This window comes from Nansenia antarctica (assembly GCF_963989245.1).
Source record: "Nansenia antarctica genome assembly, chromosome: 12".
Lineage (NCBI taxonomy): Eukaryota > Metazoa > Chordata > Actinopteri > Argentiniformes > Microstomatidae > Nansenia > Nansenia antarctica.
The window spans coordinates 17066177-17086831 of record NC_137682.1 but is presented as its reverse complement, the minus strand read 5'-3'; the positions used below and the strand labels follow the sequence as shown (position 1 = coordinate 17086831).

At 43.6% G+C, this 20655-nt stretch overlaps 3 protein-coding genes across 4 annotated transcripts; 2 read left to right on the top strand and 1 right to left on the bottom strand.

The window, feature by feature from the left end:
- Positions 1-1666: 1666 nt before the first annotated feature.
- On the top strand, positions 1667-13719 carry LOC308168957 (receptor-type tyrosine-protein kinase FLT3-like; the record flags this gene model as incomplete). Its single annotated transcript, XM_080543595.1, has 19 exons — positions 1667-1705; positions 4807-4961; positions 5949-6058; positions 7373-7550; positions 7867-7970; positions 8114-8222; positions 8357-8574; positions 8742-8839; positions 9052-9184; positions 9832-9936; positions 10485-10595; positions 10822-10978; positions 11319-11377; positions 12171-12295; positions 12516-12638; positions 12770-12881; positions 13124-13223; positions 13316-13421; positions 13504-13719. The coding sequence occupies 19 exons, from the start codon at positions 1667-1669 to the stop codon at positions 13717-13719; spliced, it is 2358 nt and encodes a 785-aa protein (XP_080399721.1).
- A 1383-nt stretch (positions 13720-15102) lies between these two features.
- Positions 15103-18953, top strand: urad (ureidoimidazoline (2-oxo-4-hydroxy-4-carboxy-5-) decarboxylase). 2 transcript variants are annotated; one of them, XM_080542670.1, is made up of 3 exons: positions 15103-15327; positions 15638-15994; positions 18872-18953. In XM_080542670.1, exons 1-2 carry the CDS (start codon positions 15153-15155, stop codon positions 15985-15987), a joined length of 525 nt encoding a protein of 174 aa, XP_080398796.1. In that variant the 5' UTR covers positions 15103-15152; the 3' UTR covers positions 15988-15994; positions 18872-18953. The 2 variants fall into 2 exon arrangements, with proteins under 2 accessions (XP_080398796.1, XP_080398795.1); XM_080542669.1 differs by lacking the exon at positions 18872-18953 and having other exon boundaries at positions 15638-16757.
- pdx1 (pancreatic and duodenal homeobox 1) lies at positions 17028-20319 on the bottom strand (the record flags this gene model as incomplete). Its single annotated transcript, XM_080542668.1, has 2 exons — positions 17028-17416; positions 19914-20319. 2 exons carry the CDS (start codon positions 20317-20319, stop codon positions 17028-17030), a joined length of 795 nt encoding a protein of 264 aa, XP_080398794.1.
- Positions 20320-20655: the final 336 nt, after the last annotated feature.

The window sequence follows — 20655 nt, the reverse complement described above, 5'->3', positions numbered from 1 at the left end:
CTCTGCTAAGAGCCAGCTAGCATAGCCGCGTTGCATTGTGGGTACTATCCTACTACAAAGCAGAAGGCTGAGAGGACAGCCAGACTTCTACTACCAAGCTTCTATGGGTTCTGTGGACAGTCCCAACGATTTTCTTTCTAGCAAGAAATGAGTCGTTAGTCTGTCACTCCAGCCCCCCAAGTCACAGGTTTAACCTTGTAGTGGCGATGGATAAAGTGACGCTTTGATTCTGAACCTCTGTGATGTGGCCGTCAAACCACTGACGCGTTATGTCACACTGTAACATGTTCTGTTGCGTGATACAATGTAACATGTTCTGATGCGTGATGTCACAATGTAACATGTTCTGTTACTGTTAGGCTCGCGCTTGTTTGAGCACAGCAGCTTGCGACATTGGCCATTAGTGGTTGGTTAGATAGGTAGGATATAGTTGGTATAGACTAGAGATTAGCACTATCATATATGATAGATATGTTTGTGATGTATATGCAATTATGTGAATAAAGATTCACTAATAAAACTGTCTTTGTTATTTGTCTCCTCAATGAACACGAAAGTAGGTCCATGTGAACATATGACACTGAATACAAATGCAGGTATTTTACACTGGTTACGTTTCACTATTCTCTATTTGGCTTTTTTCCCCTCATGCATGGTTGACTAAATCTGTTTCGTCGCTCGGTTATGTAGAGCCATGCCATGTGTAAGCTAATGTAGAATATGAATATGTATGAATTGTGTTTAAGAGTGTGAAATAATTGATGTTGTCTGTCGGTGTCTTGACAATCTATTAATGTATGATCTGTTTATGTTTAACGTATTGTTATATTATCTTATGTTGTTCTTGTATACAACTGTTCTTTCCAGCTGTTCTGTACTCTGTCATAAATGTGGACAGGTAGCGGGAACTGATGGGGAACAAAAATGGGGAACAAAAATAAACTTTTCAAATAATTACCCAGCCTAGGCTAGTGCCACTGTCAATCAAAATGATGAGATAACGTCATGACCCCTCTGAGGGATATCGAGTACACATCAGTGTATACGCTACTTCTTTTGGCCCCACTCTTGCGGGGCTCATTATGTGACAAAGCGACGCAAGAAGTGCCAATGTCATTAAGCGGAGGGAGGAGAGTAGCTCTACTAATTGGTAAGTAATTGAAATGAAACATATTTTTGTAGACTAACAGTATGTCACCAAATGACTAATGTTTGTAAAGTGATGTACTAATTATATATAGTATTCATAGATGTAACTAAACAAACAGCTGGACATGTTACACATGATTATCATGTTCCATTCCATTTGTCATTTCAAAAAAGAATTCCTGTTCCTGTTGAAATCTAAGTAGTTGTGATGTTAACACAATGGCCAGTGTTTTACATGGAACAGGTTAACATTGTGTACATTTACAGTAGGTTTTGAATACAAATACTATATATACCAAAATGTTAGTTTTTTTTAATAATAGGCCTATTAGCTAACTTGCCCTATGATGTGCATAGTTTTAATTGTTGTGTCTAATCTCTATTTTGCTGTTTCCCATTTTTTGTCCGGAATGTAAATCGTGAAAATAATTACGATAATAAATGTACTACACATTACGGTAGTTATCTCAAAAAGTCTCATCTTGTTCTCTCATTCAAGTTGTACTCCTGGGGGTTGATGGCGACGCAGCGCTGCCGCAGGGAGATGCGCCTGGACGTGATTCTGTGACCCGCAGCCAGGAGGTAACTAAAAGAAAAAGAAAAAAAGCACTACGTGACGTTAGAATTATAAGGTTCTATCTCCATTTTTGTCAAAATTGAGGGTTTTTTTTACATAATCTGATCCATTAGGTGTTTATTAATGCCTGTGTGGTGTTATTTTTAAAATGTTGAAATTTTTGAGTTAGTAATTCATAAAATACAAAGGTTCCATCTCACAGAACATAATGGAATGTGAAAACGTTGACGCTCAATATCTCTGAACTGCCCTAAACGGAGATAGAACCTTATCATTCTAAACGGAGATAGAACCTTATCATTCTAAACGGAGATAGAACCTTATCATTCTAAGCTCACGAAATAGACTAGTGATCCTCTCAAACTGACGCAGCTGGACCTATAGGCAATGAATGTATACTAAATATTAATAATACAAAATAAATGTAAAAAAGAAAACAAACTTGGCGCAGCTTCTCCGAAGCTTGGCTTTTAATTCTTAGTCTTATCGGAGAAGCAGTTGACTACCTGTATCCTCCTGTTTCTGTTCCTGTTTCATTTCTTAGTAGAAGTAACCCCACTTTCGAGTTGAGCCACACAAACGTTTACACTGGAGGCAATTCTGTATGCACTTTGTTGTAAAACAATGATGAACTGTATCGTGTGCTTGAGACTGATGGTCTTATTTGATCACAGCCCATGGGATTACATTCATTAGGAATATAATAGCCTTTCATTTGTTGTGCTCAGTTGAAGAACTTGGTGAAATTACAAAATAGAATTAGTCTGCCTAGGCAAAACAATCTCATTCTCATTCTGACTCCAATAATGCCAAAGATCAAGCTAACCCTCCTAATGTTGAAGTGTCACTCACAGTTAAGAAAAAAAGAAAGAGAAAAGGTGCTGTCTTACTCCAAGAGGTGGTATTGCAGATGTAGGCTATACAGTAAGATTAACTTGGTAGATTTATTTATTTATTTTCACAGTTTTTAAGTGGTCTGTAATTACAAATATCACATTTTCAAGAAGGCTATTTCCCTAAAATATTGGATTTAAGAGACTAGTCCAAGAGAGGCACCAGTGCACCACCACAATCTATCAGATTTTTTAGGCCTGCTTATATTATTATAGTAGATTAGCATAGTGGATTATTATGATGATGATAATGATGATGATTGTTATTATTATTATTATTATTATTATAATTATATAGATTTAATTGAAAGGCGCCTTTCTCACACTCAAGGATACTGTACAAAAATCGTGTTGTTTCTTCTTCTATCTATTCTTGTCCTCTCCATGAAATAGGGTGTCTTTGAGTACTGAGAAAAGCACTATACAAAATAAATGCATGATTATGACATGCCGTGGCATCAAAATCAGGCTGTCATTCAATGATATGAAGAAGGCCAAATTTGAAGGACCACTCACAGTGATCAAGTCAGACTAGGAGAGATGGTCCTAGTTATATCTATCATTACACGGCACAATATCAGTCGTCAGAATACCACCCTGCATCAACGTTCTGTCATTTGGGGAGGCGAACACACCCGCATCCGCCTTTCTACCCCGCAGACACCTAGAGCATTGGTGGTCTGGCGTTACCACATTTCAGGTTCCATTAGATGCTTCTCTACCTACCCCATCCCTTAAAAGATTTGTTGTCTCTGTATAAATGGTTGGTTGCAACTTTGTACAGTAATAATAGATTTATCACACAGGTACCAGTTAAACCTTCAGTTTCATATTAAATGTTCACTCCACACTATGATTATCTATGGAAGCCTGTTCCTGCTACCCCCAACATTAAATATGACTACAAGTTATGAGATAGTAAGTCATAATTATGATATGTTGATGCATTTTACAGCATATTATTCATCCTGCACAGACACATTTCACATGTAAACTAAGCCTTTAATTGGAGATTCTTCAGGATACACTGCTATAATGTTGTTACCTTCATAACCAAACCACAGAGTACTGTAGAACCCAGAGAAGACTTTGAGGAGCTATGTGCAAAGCTTTAGGTCCAGTCCAAGATAGAAAATGCAATTAATCACTGTTAATGGGGCTTCAGTGTTGATAATCTGACTAAAATATCTGATGACAGATAGATAATCAAATGTTAACAAAATGTATATTAAAAAGGGTGGAACTCTGTTAGTTAACTCCCTTCCTAATGTTGAAATGTCACTCACACAGAAATGAACAAACACCATATGTACATTTACCATTGTCCGTCTACCATTTATGTCCATGCCCATCTTGTAATCTTAAACCGTGTCTGTAAACACATCCATCCATACAGTGCTATGGCAGACACCCCCATTAGTCAATGTCTGTTGACTAAAGAATGTCTTACAGTATATTGGGGAAGGCGCTCGTTGAGCTACTCAGCAAGTCATAACATTTGAGGAAGGCCTGATGTAAAGTGCACATTGTATTCATGTGATGCAGATCTCATATGACTTACTGTATTCATTTCATTGCTTGTCTGTGTCTTATGGTCATGGACTCTTAACTCAACTTCTTGATTATTACCTATGTTCATGTTTTAGTGAGTTGTATGAGACAGTATCATAATTAGACAAGTCCACAGTTTATCAATGTCAATGAAAAATTCATATAATTGACTCTTCATCATCATCATCATCATCTAATTGCATGACATTGACGGTTAGCTACTGTGTTTTTGCCAGAAGCAAGGCATTTGAATAATATAAGCTTAACTAACAGTTCTTTAGGTGTCCAAGGCTTCTTAAAAATGCCAATGATCTTGGGCTGTTCCATTACACCTTTATTACTCTACTACCATACTGTAGTACCTCTTTAATATGACTTACAATCTCATAGCTCAGTATTTTTGGAGTGGCAGGAATCATAATTATCTGTGTCTCACGCCACAGGCTTTTTCTTGCTGCCGTTATGGTTGCAAAGCATGCGTGGTTTACACCTTATCTTCCACTAAAGCCCCATCTCTCTAGGATACACCTGGGCACCTCCTCCTAACACCCAATATATTACAAGAACTTTCTCTAGCTGACTGACAATCTGACTGCTGATTGCACAAACAATTCCACACGTCCATCTTTCTTTTAGGGGGTGTCATATACTCTGTCTGAGGGCCGTCTGAATGGCTCTGGGCCCAGAAGACTGGGGGTCCCTGCTGGACAGAAGCTGCAGATGACCATAGAGCCTCTGTCTGGAGACCCTGTCTGCATCTGGAGCCATGGAGGGGACTCCATACATGCACTGTATGTGTGTGTGTGTGTGTGTGTGTGTGTGTGTGTGTGTGTGTGTGTGTGTGTGTGTGTGTGTGCGTGTGTGTGTGCGTGTGTGCAATTTGTTATTTCTTTTTTGGGGGGAGGGGTTAGCATTCCTTTATGCTGCACATGTGCTTGAAGCAATGTGGAATGAATCTGCAGTGGTTTGTCTCACCAGTAGAGAGGGTGGAGCCGACTATTCGATGGTCATACCACTGACCTCTGAGAGTGACTCCGGAGACTACACCTTCAGCTGTACCAGGGGCGGCAACATCAACTCCTCAATGACCGTCTCTCTGCTGGTTGGTCCAGCACTGGGTGAGTGACAGCCCCATGAAAAGGGAATACACACTGTAAATATAGAATGTAAATATGTGTAATTGCTTGTAATTCAAGACAACATACATTTGATTCAGATGTACCGGCTTAAAGGAACATTTAATTATGACTCTTACAGTAGGCCACAGTTTAAAAGGTTGCCACTTGTGTGACGATGTCACCGGCGTACCGCAATGGCAGTAGGGAGTCAGCTTGACGATTTGATGTGTTTTATTTCAGTTAATTACACACGGCAAAACTATATCTACTGTATATTTCAAAGTGTGACATTACATATTGAGCCACTATACATTGTCTTTAATGTTTGATACCAAATGATCAGCGACATTACATTCCCCCCTCTAGGACTTCTAGGACGCCCCACAAAACCACAGCTGAAATACATTCCCAAAACACCCGGCTATCTACCTGACTTTCGGTGTAGCTCAGATGGCAACCCCAGGCCAAATGTTCAATGGTTTCACAAACTCGACAAGTCTGAGTAAGCCACTGTTTCATGCATAGTACAGAATCTTTTTCTGACCTTAAGGCATAAATTGCTGGTAGCTTGATAACTTTGCAGTATGTTTTTGAAAGAGCTTTCTCATGCCTTACTTGCAATCCAACCTTCCTTGAGTTTCTCCTCCTCCTTTCCATTAGAAAAGGTGATGATGAGCATGTGGTAGAAAGTAAAGAATACTGCAAGGCAACAGCGATGTGCTGTGCCTCAAACATCAGAGGAGAGGAATGCACCCAACTTTACGACTATGGTAAGATAGCCACTGAATAACTTAATTACACTTAAGTATTCCATTCATTTCACATAAAGGTTTCTAGTGCAATACGGTGAATGCTTTGAAGGATGTTAGAATGTCTCACTACCATAATTGGCATGAAATGAAATGATGTGATATCAGTGCAATGATACATTGTGTGTGTGTGTGTGTGTGTGTGCGCGTGTGCGTGTGCTTGTGCGTGTGTGTGTGTGTGCGTGTGTGTGTGTGTGTGCGTGTGCGTGTGCGTGTGTGTGTGTGTGTGTGTGAGACAGACCTGGATGGTGGCAGTATGTATGATGATGGGGCTCCTGAGGTCACTCTGAGCTCTGGTCAGTCTCTGTTGCTTCGCTGTAAGAAATATATGGATATGACTGAGACTGAGACTGAGTGGCTGAGGGACAGTGACGGACAGGTAATGACCACCCTACCATATTTTACTTTTTTACATGTTATTATCAGCCTTTACTTTAATCGATTTGAATCATATCAATTCAAATCGATCCTTTCCCCTTCCTTCTCCCTATGAACCCGATGAACTCAATTTCTAAACTGCAGAAACCCTCCAACTCTTACTTCCCTGACTGTTATTAGCTTAGCACATTTCCTGTCTTTCAACCAGAATCCCCATGCACCCCATGATCTCTAAACTTGATTTATGATCATTTCCTCTAGGTTCTAATTGAACATTTTTCATATTATGGCCGATCAATGTCCTACTTGTACGTGGACTCAGTTAACGTGAATCACAGTGGCGTCTACACCTGCAGGACTGACAGCAACACAACCAAGTCCACCCGCATCACAGTTCTGGGTCAGTGAAACTAGACTCTGTCCAGTCTGTCTGTCTGTCTGTCTGTCTGTCTGTCTGTCTGCCTGCCTCTGTTTGTCTCTGTCTGTCTGCCTGTCTGCCTGGCTGCCTGCCTGCCTCTGTCTGTCAGACAGACAGACAGACAGACAGACAGACAGAGGCAGGCAGGCAGCCAGGCAGACAGACAGACAGACTGTCTGCTTGCCTGCCTGCCTGCCTGCCTGCCTGCCTGTCTGTGTCTCTGTCACAAAAATGGTGTTCTTTATTCTTATTATGACCTTATTTTTCATCAAGTTCTCCGTGTCTGTTGGACACTCTCCTGCGACCTGCTCTGATTGTCTCGGTCTTCACCACAGGATATGTGTGTGTGTGTGTGTGTGTGTGTGTGTGTGTGTGTGTGTGTGTGTGCTCGCGCGTGCGTGTGAGAGAGACAGACCTGGGTGGCGGCCCAGTGTTTGCCAGTCAGTCCTGTTAGTGTAAACAGCAATGTGTCTCTTCAGAACGGGAGTTCCTCACCATCCACCAGTTGAATGAAAGCAGCATCATCTCTGCCCAGGACAGACCCAGCTTCTGCCTGCGTGGTGCGGTCTCCTCCCACCCTCCCCTCCGCTGCCACTGGGTCAGCCCGGATGGCACACAGACCCAGTGCCCTGAGCCCAAATTACGGGGGGGAAACAGGTACAGAGTACAGCAGGTGGTCTTTCCGTGTCTGTCTGTCTGTCTGTCTGGTTGTGGTTTAAGGCAGTTCTACGGTACAGGATATGGCCCTCTCTCTCTATGGTTTCACGTGGTTTCATGTGGATCTGTTGCCCCTCCCTCCCTCCCTCCCTCCCTCCCTCCCTCCCTCTCGCCCCAGGCCTATGGAGCGGTGTAAAGGTAGTCAAGATCCAGGAGAGCATCCTTTGTTTTACAGTAGTTCTACGGTACAGGATGTAGCCCTGTCCCTCATGGATGGTTTCATGTCGTTTTCACGTGTCCCTCCCTCTCTCCCCAGGCCTGTGGAGCTGTGTAAAGGTAGCCTTGATCCAGGAGAGTATCAGTTACACCTGCAGGCTGGAGAGATGAACCTCACAAGGACCCTCTCTCTGTGTGTGGCAGGTGAGAGAAGCCGGACTACACAGACACCGAGCGTCGCGAAAAAGAGAGACGAAGAAAATCGTAATGAAGAAGTTGTTTCGTGGCGGAACTTAGTAGTCACTCTTCAATAAGAGACGTGTACTGACCACTTCTCTGTCTCCCAGAGACACCCGCCTTCAACCTCACCCAGGGCACAGACAACGTTGTCTGCGAGACCCGCAGCCCCCTCCCCCTGAACCTCACCTGGAGATCCTGCCCTCTGTTCAACGACAGGTAGGTCTCTGCTGCTCAGGTGGGACGAACTATCGTCTGTCACACACCTGAGACACACAGAACATTAACACGGCTGTGAGTGTTTACATGTGTTGTTGTTGTTGTTGTTGTCGTTGTTGTTGTTTCACCCACAGCTGTCAGTCAGAGCCAGCCGCCTGGCAGGAGGTCCCTGCCCCTCCCCCCCGGCTCTCTGACTCAGACCGGTTCTGCCACAAGGCGGTCCTCAGCTCTCTGAAACGGGCCAGTGTAGAGGACCGCTTGGTCAAGTGCTGCCTCAGTACCTCCATCAGCTCACACTGCAGCGAAGTGTTCGCTGTTTTAGGTGTACCCAAGAGCCTCAGGAGAGAACCACGTGAGTGCATAATCAGAACAAAACACATTGACTTCAAAAGTAATGTTATGACTTTAAATGTAAAAAAAAAAAACATACCCACAGAGATGTTTAGCGATAGTGTTGTGGTGTCCAATGTCATTGTTGTTTAAGTCAGTTTGTGGACATGCCAATGATCTATGTTCCAGCACACCGCAGCTCTGCCGTGCTCAAGGTGGCCAGTGGTGTCCTGTTCCTGGCTCTGATGCTGGTCACCGTGGCCCTGCTGTATTTTATCAGAAAAAAGGTAAACACCTAAAAGGTCTCACACAGCAAGCCTCATCGCATACTGTGTTGTGTGTCTTACTTTCACACACACTCAAGCACACACACACACACACACACAGGAACCAACACACACACACACACACACACACGATTGCACGCAGACACACAGACACAGACACACACACACACACACACACACACTGTCACCTTCATCAGACATTTTCTCTGCAGAAACCCCAATACCAGAGCCAACTGCAAATGATTCAGATGGTCGGGCCCGAGGATAACGACTACATCTACATCAACTTCAAAGACTTCCAGTACGACCAGAAATGGGAATTCCCTAGGGAGAACCTGGAGCTGGGTAAGAATGGGGCAGATGCAGTGGGAATACTGCATACTGCAATATAATCAACGCAAGGCTCCAAAATGTAACGATGCCTCATGAGTTCATGTCTCCAGCCACAATCCAGTCTTTAGCCATCGCCCTAGACTCAGGAATGGTCCAGGCAGTGGTGTAGTCTACGTGATACGCAGGACTACGCCGTATACCCACTAGGAAAGGCCAAGGATTTCCGTATACCCACTTAAAAATGTGCAAGGATACGTAACAGCTTTTTGTGACAGAACTTTCACACTTTCATTCATAAAATTCACCCCGTCTGTGTTACGAAGCACTTGACTTTCGGACCATTGTGACTGACTATAGCGTCATATACCATCAACAGGGGGGAAATGCGACATGAAATATGTCAAAATGCAGCTCTATCATGCACAGATCAGCCTTATAACATGTCATGTTAGATATATAACGTTAGACAGGGAGCGGAGATTTATTTTTATGGCGTTCCGAAATGAACGATATGAGGCTGGGAGGGGGAAATCACAGTATACCCACTAGAAAATAGATTACACCACTGGGTCCAGGCCACCTTTCGAAGAAACACTGCAGCTGCGTCACCGTCACCCCTGTCACCCCAACGTCACCCCTGTGTGTCCTGTCCTCCGTAGGGACGGAGCTGGGCTCGGGGGCCTTTGGCATGGTGGTCCAGGCGACAGCCTACGGCATCAGCAAACCCGGGGTCTCCCTGCAGGTGGCAGTCAAGATGCTGAAAGGTGAGCTGACACGTTTCATGTCCACTACCCCACTGGTAGTCCTTGGCAACCCATGGCAAATCAATCCAGGTGTCAGTCTGAGAGGGGTAGTGGTGGTCTAGTGGATAGTGAGTTGGACTTGTGATCGGAAGGTTGTGAGTTCGAATCCCGCCTGAAGCCACACCACTACTAGTGTGCCCTTGAGTAAGGCACTTAGCCCTCAGTTACTCCAGGGGGAATGTCCCTGTAATTCGTAATTGTAAGTCGCTTTGGATAAAGGCGTCTGCTAAATGGCAAAATTATATTTAAATTAAAATTAAAAATTAAAATTAGTCTGTTTCTACCATCACCAGCTCTGTTGGTATGGCAAGAAATAAAACCTAGTCAAATAAACAATCAATTGTACACACTTTATATTTAGTCTGTGTAGTTATGCTGTTATAACTCTAGTAATAACATTGCATCAACATCCGGTTACAGTATTGAGTCATTTGGTAATTATGTAGATGTTACTGATGGTACTAAAACGGTGTCGGGGTGCTGCTAAGTGTCGGTGTTTTACAATGCAGAGAAACACCAGACAGTGGAGAAGGAGGCATTGATGTCAGAGCTGAAGATGCTGACTCACATCGGTCACCATTCCAACATCGTCAACCTGCTGGGGGCGTGCACAGGCTCAGGTACGACAGCCAATCAGAGACAGGCTGGGAAACAAAGACGAAGTCCAAATAAATGAAATGCATGAAAACCAATCACAAACAGGCTCAAAAACCACCAATCAGAGATATAGCATAGTAATTCGAAGACATGTGTGTGTGTGTGTGTGTGTGTGTGTGTGTGTGTGTGTGTGTGTGTGTGTGTGTGTTTGTCTGTGTCTGTGTGCGTGCGTGTGTGTGATGTCTACAGGGCCCACATATCTGATCTTCCAGTACTGCTGCAACGGGGACCTGCTGAACTACCTGAAGAACAACAGAGAGCGCTACCACAAGTCTCTGACCGACGCCTTCACCAGGGAGCGCTTCAGCTGCCTCTACCACAAACTCCGACCCAAGACCAGCTCCAGGTGGGCACAGGGGTGTAGGGGTGTAGGGGTGTAGGGAGAAGAGGTAGGGGGAGTGGGGCTGAGACAGTGGCCAGAGGATTGAGTGGTATAGGGTGAGGATTGGGGGACAGGTATTTCTTTCCTATAGAGACAAGGCCTGAAATTCAAGGAATTCAGGAATCGTAATGCTTGTGATGGCGATTGTCATCCTGTGACTTCTGGGTATCAGGTATTTGGGGTATTGGTTTGAAGTCGTCAAGTAGTGGAGGGGAATAGTGCTAACATCAATGTGTGTTCTTCTCAGTGAGTTCCAGAGGCCTGATGACAACTCCTACGTCACCATGTTTCCAGCCACCACCAGGGGGCAGGAGAACTTGACCCTCCTCAACCTCAACTCCAACCCGATGGACACCTCGGAAGGTCAGCCTGGAGTCAGCCCAGAGTCATAGAGTGGGCTCACATTGTGGCTCATGTCGGGGCGGGGGCCTTTATGTATTTACATATGGTTTCACGATGAAGTGTGAATTTGTCTACAAAGTACTATCTACAAAGGAGAAACATGCTATTTAAAAGTCCATGTAACTCGTACCACACCCACGACACACATACCCACTTGAACACCCTCTTGCTAAGAGGATACTTTCCTTGCAGTCAAATGATACAGAAAAACTAATTGAAAAGATAGATGCTTACATATGAACCCTTGCAACAAAGAACCATATTATATGCACCATTTTCAAATTCAGATGATCTCATGATTTGGGGGATTTTAATCTAAATATCAGCTTACTTTAATATCCAGAGATCTGAACTTTAACTAAAATACATACATATTGTATACTTATGGTCTGTATACAACATCAACACTGAAATGGATGCTTCATATTGATTGTACAAGTAGATGTCACGCCACCAAAATGTAGATATACATGTATGGTTCTTTGCTGCATAGGTTCTTATATTGCGGCAGACATTTAAGAATCCAATGATCTATACTACTGTACAGTAATGATAATAATGATGATAATAATAATAATAATAATAATAATAATAATACATTTCATTTCATTTGAAAGCGCATTTCAAGATACCCAAGGACACTGTACAACGTATATACATTTTTTTAAAGTAAAGAAAACAAAACTAGTAACAGTCAGTAGCCTAGAGATACACAAAAATAAAAGAATCTATTCTGATCCCTGTTGATCTCCAGGTCCAGGGACCTATGACGAGTTGGAAGATCTGCAGGAGGAGGAGCTACAGACACTGACCTATGATGATCTGCTGAGTTTCGCCTATCAAGTGGCCAGGGGCATGGACTTCCTGTCCTCCAAGAATGTAAGCAGAGGAGCACACTACACCCCCCCCCCCCCCCCCCCCTCCCTATAGATAATCTACACTACAACATCCTGTACAGCAGCCTGTAGTTGCCCTACTCCCCACCCTAAACTCTCCCCTATTCTCCCATGCACACTGAGCCTTACTGCCCTGAGTATGGCACCTTTAACTGGTCTGATTGACGTGGTGAGCTGCTTCTTGGGATTGGCTCTTTCTCCAGTGTATCCATCGGGACCTGGCTGCCAGGAATGTGTTGGTGACACGGGGAAGACTGGTGAAGATCGCCGATTTTGGACTCGCCCGGGATATCGACAACGACTCCAACTATGTTGTGAGGGGAAACGTAAGTGTCGTACACACAGGCGAGTCATTGTCACTCAATGCTAGATTTACTAAGCAGTTGTACTGTTGGAGGGTGGTTGCTGTGACTAGTGGTTCTGGGCATGCTCAGTGGTGTCCATCTCTGTGGTTCAGGTGCGTCTGCCAGTGAAGTGGATGGCTCCTGAGAGTATCTTCCAGGGCATGTACACAATGCAGAGTGACGTCTGGGCCTATGGCATCCTGCTGTGGGAGATCTTCTCACTGGGTACTTTAACATCCATACATTCTCGCACGCGCACATACACACACACACACACACACACACACACACACACACACTCACACACACACACACACACACACACACTCACAGACACACACACTCACAGACACTCACACACACACACACACACTCTCACACACACATACATACAAGGTTTTCATCTACAATAGGCCTACAGTACATTGATCTCTCTCTCTTTCTCTCTCTGTCTCCATCCATCCCAGGTGTGACTCCTTACCCTGGTATAAACGTGGATAGCAACTTCTATCTGATGATTGAGAGAGGCTATAAGATGGAGCAGCCATACTATGCCGACGAGTCTTTGTAAGTGCCCCTGATAGTCCTTCTGCAGCACACACATTTCATATAGAATGGTATAAAGAAAGCTTTCATCCCCCTCTCCCTCCCTCCTCCAGGTACAGGATGATGTGTAAGTGCTGGGCCCTGGAGCCTCGTGATCGCCCACACTTCTCCAAACTGGCAGCCTTCATGGACGACCAGCTGGCAGAAGTGGAGGAGAGGGTGAGTCTCTGTAGGTGACGAAGCACAGTGTGTTGTTCACCAAACACAGTGTCCATTTCTGACTGTGGCTCTCCTCTCTCAGGTCTACCATAACGTTCTGGACCAGAACTCCAATGACTCGACATACCAGAATGCACCAGTGAGCCCTGATATCTCAGCCATGGCTAAAGAGAAGGAGGGTCTACAGACACAAAACCAGTACTGCAAGACCCATGCCACTGGATCCGTCACAACAACTCTGTCTGACCAAGACACCACGGCAACCAAGGACCAACCAGTAAATGCAGGGTCACAGTGATGTCATGAAGAGTTTGAAGAGCTCTTACTTTCTCTCACTGTTTACATTTACATTTACATTTTTGGCATTTAGCAGACGCCTTATTCCAAAGCGACTTACAATCAATACATTTGAATACTAAGCATGTGAATCATCAGTCCACCATTCGTGGCAGGAAGAGTAATCTAGCTCAGGCCCGGGGCCATTGATAGAAGGAGAAACCACTGTGCTGACAGCACCTTCCCAATCCCTTATGGATGGATAACTTTCTAGCCTTTAATCTTCAGCTCAATTTAAGATCTTCCTCTTAATAATCCATCTATGTTTGTAGCATGTACAAATTAACTAATAATTTGCTTTACCCAAACTATTGTAAAACCATGTCCATGTCCTTCCTTCCTAGACATGTCCATTGAATTACATAGTTCTGTATGTAGCATGTAATGAATACTATGTTTGTGACTGAGACAACCTGTTAATATATATGTCATTTGTAGGCTATAACTGTTACTGATCCTATGCTAAGTGATGCTACCGGATAATTTGTATATAATTTCAGCCTACAGTTCTAAATGTAGCGCTAATGGGCGGGTTCAAAGTCTCCAAATGATTAATAAGTTGTTAAATTAGTAAATTAGCAATTACACTCTGGGGATCGTTCCTGCAGACTAGCAAATACGATCAGGGGGATCGTATTATCGATCAAAACGTGAGTTTTAAAAACCGATATCCCTAGCTTCTCTTTAATAGTAGGCCTATATGTTTATGAATAAATCAGTGATATGACTCTTTAACGATTTTGAATGAGTGAATTTGTAAGCAATATTCATGTGTTTGCACTGCTGTGATCCTTATTACTTCTATGGGATAATTTTCTAACGGCGGATGTAGGCCTATTCAGGGATGTGATATTTTGAGTGATAATGGATAATAAAGCCGATAGTCTATGATATTTAATTAGATTTCATTTAGTTATCTTTACTATCTCTGTCTGAGTGTCATAGCCTACTATTTGCAATAAAAACGTTTTAAAAACAACAATATAATGGCTTAAATTTACTGAGGCCTATGCTATGAGTGGTCATCAAATCAGCTTTCTGGAAATGGCAATGCCGCCGATAAGGCCCAGCAGATGGCGCCATAGCTACATACAATGACACGTTGATATCCATTCAGACCTATTACGCTTATCAATGCATCACATTGGTTACAAATTGAACTACAACGTTGCAATAATAGGCAGCACACAGAATATATCCCACCTACACTGTGCACAGAATGGGAAAGAAAATATGACCCCTCTCAATGGGGTTGTCGAACCCCTAACTCATGTGCCGACGGACATTGACCCGTGCGTTTGGCACGCTGGGCTTTTCCCATTGGCTTTGACATAAACCTGTCCGAAGGTCCTCGCCAGTAGGCCCACATTGGAGAGTCGGCATAGGAGTCAAGTCATGGACATCAGTGCGGTCAATTCCCTTCCCTACGAGGATTTTGTGGATGTTTTCGGTAACGTGATAGAGAAATGCCCCCTGATTACGGCCGCGGTATGGTCACGACGTCCGTTTGCGGGCCTCGTTGACCTGGAGGCCGGTATCAACGACTTCATCGACGCCCTCCCTGAATCAGGTAGGCTAATTCAATTAAGTCTAAATGTTGTTGTTTTTTTCATTTCCATGTCATCAAACTAGTCTTATGGTAGGGGTAAGTGGGTGAGATTGGACTTCCATAAAAAAATTAATGGCATTAATTCTAGCATTACGATTGCCAATGGCCCCCGGCCTGAGCATAATTCTTTTTCCTGCTATGACTGGTGGATATAGATGATACACTTAACTTAGTAAAATATAGGCTAGGCCTATTATACGTCGCTTTGGATAAAGGCGTCTGCTAAATGCCTCCCCCCACACAAAAAAATCTAATTTGTGTGTCCATGCAGGTAAAGAGGGGATCCTGCGATGTCACCCTGATCTCGCAGGGAGAGACCTCCAGAGTGGCACTCTGACCCGGGAGTCCCGGGAAGAGCAGGGTCAAGCCGGTCTGGCTTCGCTGGACGCAACTGAAGTGTCGCGCATGGCCCGCCTGAACGCGGAGTACAAGGAGCGCTTCGGGTTCCCCTTCGTGATCTGCGCGCGGAGGAACGACAAGGCCACCATCCTGGGACAGCTGACGGAGCGTCTCGGGAACGACCGCGCCACGGAGAGAGCGCGCGCCATCGAGGAGGTCAAACAGATCTGTCACCTGCGCCTCCAAGGCCTCGTGCTCCCGGACATTCCCAACAAGTTGTGACTGTGACGTGATGGCGAGAGTCTTTGCATACATTGATGTGCTTGTACACAATTCGTGATGTTAGAATTATAAGGTTCTATCTCCATTTTTGTCAAAATTGAGTTTTTTACATAATCTGATCCATTAGGTGTTTATTAATGCCGGTGTGGTGTTATTTTTAAAATGTTGACATTTTTGAGTTAGTAATTCATAAAAGACAAAGGTTCCATCTCACAAAACATAATGAAATGTAAAAACTTTGACGATCAATATCTCTGAACTGCCCTAAACGGAGATAGAACCTTATCATTCTAAGCTCACGAATTGTCCCCATGCAGGTCCAGAGCTAAGTTGCCAAACACTGAAAAATCATTGTGTAGACTGGAGGTTTGATAATGTTTTTATTTGATGATAATTACGCACATTGTTATGGTCTTCTTCTATAGTCCTATACTACAAGACAGATCACCATAACTTTTCAACAATCTACATTGTTGACGGTGCCTAATTTTCATCATTTTAGACTTTAACAATAGCACAATAACATACAGATTGACTATTGACAGTGCAGTTATACTTATTGCCATGTCCTGTATCCGTAAACATATTTACATAGTACATAAATTAAACTTGATTTTATTGCCACAATTTTCAGGAAAAATCAAAACATGTTTCAAATGATATTGAAGTGCATGGCTTCTGTAAAGCACTCGAGGTTTACACCAGTCTTGGCCTCACCACACTGTAAACTACTTGGAAAGAGGGTCCCTCTCTTGTGGCCACTGGTAGTCTACTGCCCTCTTCTGGCAGAAAAAGAGGCTGCAAAGATACTGCATATACTGGGTTTGATATGTCCAAGTGAAATTGTCAGTACTCATTAAGGCAGCAGGTCCTAAGCACCACTGGTATATAGGGTGCTGAGTTCAGGCATTGATGAAGCACAATTCCTCTGCAGCTCCACGTGTCAATCTGTCACGGTTCGTAATGTAATGTGAAACCATTCTTCAATGCCAGTCTTTGGAATAAGTGCCTTTCCTCTACTTCGACCAACTTCTCTCAAGCTAGGCAGGGTCTCTGGAGCCTATGAGAGAGTGGCCGTGTAGGGGCGAGGGGGGTGTGGTGGTGTGGGGGGTTGCTGTGGAGGGTCCGGTCGAGACCCCCCCCAACCCTGCCTCGTTATTCAGATCCCCAGAGGTGATGGAAGAGTCCTGTTCGGGGTCCACCACCCGCACCCTCTTCTTGTCCTCCTCTTTCTTCCATTTCATGCGTCGGTTTTGGAACCAGATCTTGATGTGGCGCTCGGTGAGGCTGAGGGTGATGGCCAGCTCCACACGCCGGGGTCGGGAGATGTACTTGTTGAACAGGAACTCCTTCTCCAGCTCCAGCAGCTGGGTGCGTGTGTAGGCTGTCCGCGTCCGCTTGTTCTCCTCTGCCTCCACCATGTACGGCCCTGGGAGAGAGAGCGAGAGAGAGAGAGCGAGAGAGAGAGAGAGAGAGAGAGAGAGAGAGAGAGAGAGAGAGAGAGAGAGAGAGAGAGAGAGGGAGAGAGAGAGAGAGAGAGAGAGAGAGAGGAAAGAAGGGGGAATGGCTTAACTTTACTATCACACACAGTAGCATAAAGACTAAAAGTCATCAGCTTGACTGATGTCAGCACAACTAGGCCTGCTGGTACAGACACAACAATGTTTGCTGTGCATGTGGGGAATTTCAGCTTGTTTGGATGGGGAGGGAAGGGGAGAGGAGAGCTCTTATTTGCTTTTACAGAAATTAACATTAAAACATACAGTCCCTCACAGATTTGCTCATACACCAGACACAACAGTTGTCAGTGCAACTAGAAACAGCTAAACGTAGGCCTAACTAAGTGGATTTAAATGATTTACAATGCAAAACATCCTGGATCCCCACCCAAACTAAGAAATGTATTAAGTTAACTGGAGTGAAAATGGGCATAAACGCACTAAATAGAAAATAAAATATAATGTTTCTACTAGAAGACCCTCATGTGTCGAACACCATGGAAACATCTTTAATTTAAGTAATAGGTCAGGAGAGGACGTGCTTTATCGCTAAGTCACTGCTGAGGGGCGTTGTTATAGGCCCAACTCGAAGTTATTCAAGTATATAGAGCACCTTTCCTTTAAATTATTGGTGCAAGAGCTATTGATTCTAAAATAATTTCAGCATTATATGAGCAATTAATCTATACAATTTGATTCATAATAAAATACATTTGAGCAGAAAACAATAATCTACTTTACGTTCTTTGTCTGAACACGCAAATTGAAAGTTTACTTAATTTTATTATGAAAAAATTAGGCTAGGACTATTAACCTACGCGTTTTAGTTTTAGTTTTAGTGATGTTAGTGATGTTAGTGATGATGCGTTTTAGTTTAGTTTTAGTTTTAGTGATGACCCGTGAATTGACATTGACAGAAAAATCTGCATTTAGCTTCGATAAGGCTATAAAGTTAGTATTATTCATATAATTACGTATTAGGCTATAACGCTGCGAGTTAGCCTATACCAAATACGTTTGGTTTCGGCCTACTTTTTCAAACAGATAGAATCGAATTGAACCAATGCTATTAATTTGACTTGTCCATAGATTACATGCCTATTTTAGAACTGTCATCTGTGAGACATTAGGCCTCCTGTTACAGTGTTATTTACCTCACTCAATACTAATAAATAGTTCATATTTGGTGGCTGCCTGAAAGGCCAATAAAGGCTGTCACTTGACCCGTTGAACCGACTTAAAATGGCCGCATCAGAACACAAACCTCTGAGAAAGAGTAAGGCTATGTCTAATATTACTCTATTAATCTATCATTATAAACCATGTACAATATGCAACAATATGACCTACAGGCACAAATGGACAACCAGAAACCCCAAACAAAGAAATTGCAAATACGTGATGTTAGAATTATAAGGTTCTATCTCCATTTTTGTCAAAATGTAGTTTTTTACATGATCTGATCCATTAGGTGTTTATTAATGCCTGTGTGTTGACATTTTTGAGTTAGTAATTCATAAAATACAAAGGTTCCATCTCACAAAACATAATGGAATGTAAAAACTTTGACGCTCAATATCTCTGAACTGCCCTAAACGGAGATAGAACTTTATCATTCTAAGCTCACGATTTACATGACATGTAGCAACATGATGTCATGTAGTAACGCGCACAAAAGCCATGATATACTCCAACATCTTTATGGTTTGATCATTTGACCAGAAGGCACACAATTAAAAGAATGTGCTTATCTCCAAAGAAACGTTAAGCTATCACAGACTACTATTTGGCATTTCACCTGCTGCCTAATTCAATAAGAACATGCAATCCACAAGGTCGACTGATGTTTCACAGAACTCTCGTAGACATGGTGACAGAAAGCCTCACTTGAATTCGTATGAGTCAATGTTTGAGCAAATCAAATGAGGCTACTAGAAAACATATTCATTTATTCATTTAAAATGTTAGTCTAAGGGCAAGTCAGACAAGGCTTGAGCCTACTCCTAAACTAAAAAGCATCTTCAATGGAGATTTTACATGTAAAGTGTGATTTAGTCCAGTTTAAGCCTTACGAAGCCATATCGTGAGCTTAGAATGATAAGGTTCTATCTCCGTTTAGGGCAGTTCAGAGATATTGAGCGTCAAAGTTTTTACATTCCATTATGTTCTGTGAGATGGAACCTTTGTATTTTATGAATTACTAACTCAAAAATGTCAACATTTTTTAAATAACACCACACAGGCGTTAATAAACACCTAATGGATCAGATTATGTAAAAAACTCGATTTTGACAAAATTCTAACGTCACGATATTTCGAAATCTAAACGTTTCCATATGGATATAATGCGGTAAACATAATGTCATTTGTATGCAGTCGCGTACGTGATTCGCGACGTGTATTAAATTATTGTTAACGCGAGTTTACCTGCCCATTGGCCCTTCCAGGTGTGTGCGTGAGACTTGGTGGTTTTCATCCAGGGGAAAGGAAGGTGGTATCGGTTCCTGTCGGCGCATAGTTCCCCCGACTCTCCATAACCCCCGGGGGCCGGTGGGAGAGGCTGCTGGGGCCCCTGGGGGTGGTGGAGCTGTGGTGGCCCGTCCGGATCCTCTCGCATGGGCATGTACGGAGCGATGTCAGGGGGGAGACTCGCCTGGTCTAAGCCCCCTATGGACGGCGTGGTGATGTAGATGGACTGGGCCTGTCTCCCCATGTAGAGGCAAGGTGGCGGGCTGTGGCTGTATAGGTCTTCGCTCGGGGGTCTCTGATTATGATAGGCGCAGGGGTCTTTGAAAAGCTGCGCTGAGGAGTAGTAGGGGTCTTCTCGATTCATGACTGCCGAGGGCCGGGGGGCTGTGGCGCACATGTACAGTACCTGCGCCCTGCCTGTCCCGGCGTATGCTCCACCTGTCCTCTGTGCGTCTGGCGCCGCGATAGGCCGTCCACAGGTGTGTCACTGACTGTCACCATGTGACCACCGCTGCACCTAACTCATTGGTTTCTCTGTTGACACAAAACGGAGAACTTATAGTCTTTGTTTCTGTTCGTGTTTCCTATGCGAAGGCCCCCGAAGTCCAACAATAATTGAACAGAATTGACCGCACGCAAATCAATGCCCCTCGGCAAACACCCCGTTATCTGAGATCCACCTGCGGTTGGCCCCAATACA

What these genes read in the sequence shown, in the direction of transcription:
- urad (XM_080542670.1), top strand. Translation starts at nt 15,153, where the DNA reads ATGGACATCAGTGCGGTCAATTCCCTTCCCTACGAGGATTTTGTGGAT. An exon ending in CGACGCCCTCCCTGAATCAG is followed by an intron (nt 15,328 to 15,637) that starts GTAGGCTAATTC and finishes GTGTCCATGCAG; the next exon opens with GTAAAGAGGGGATCCTGCGA.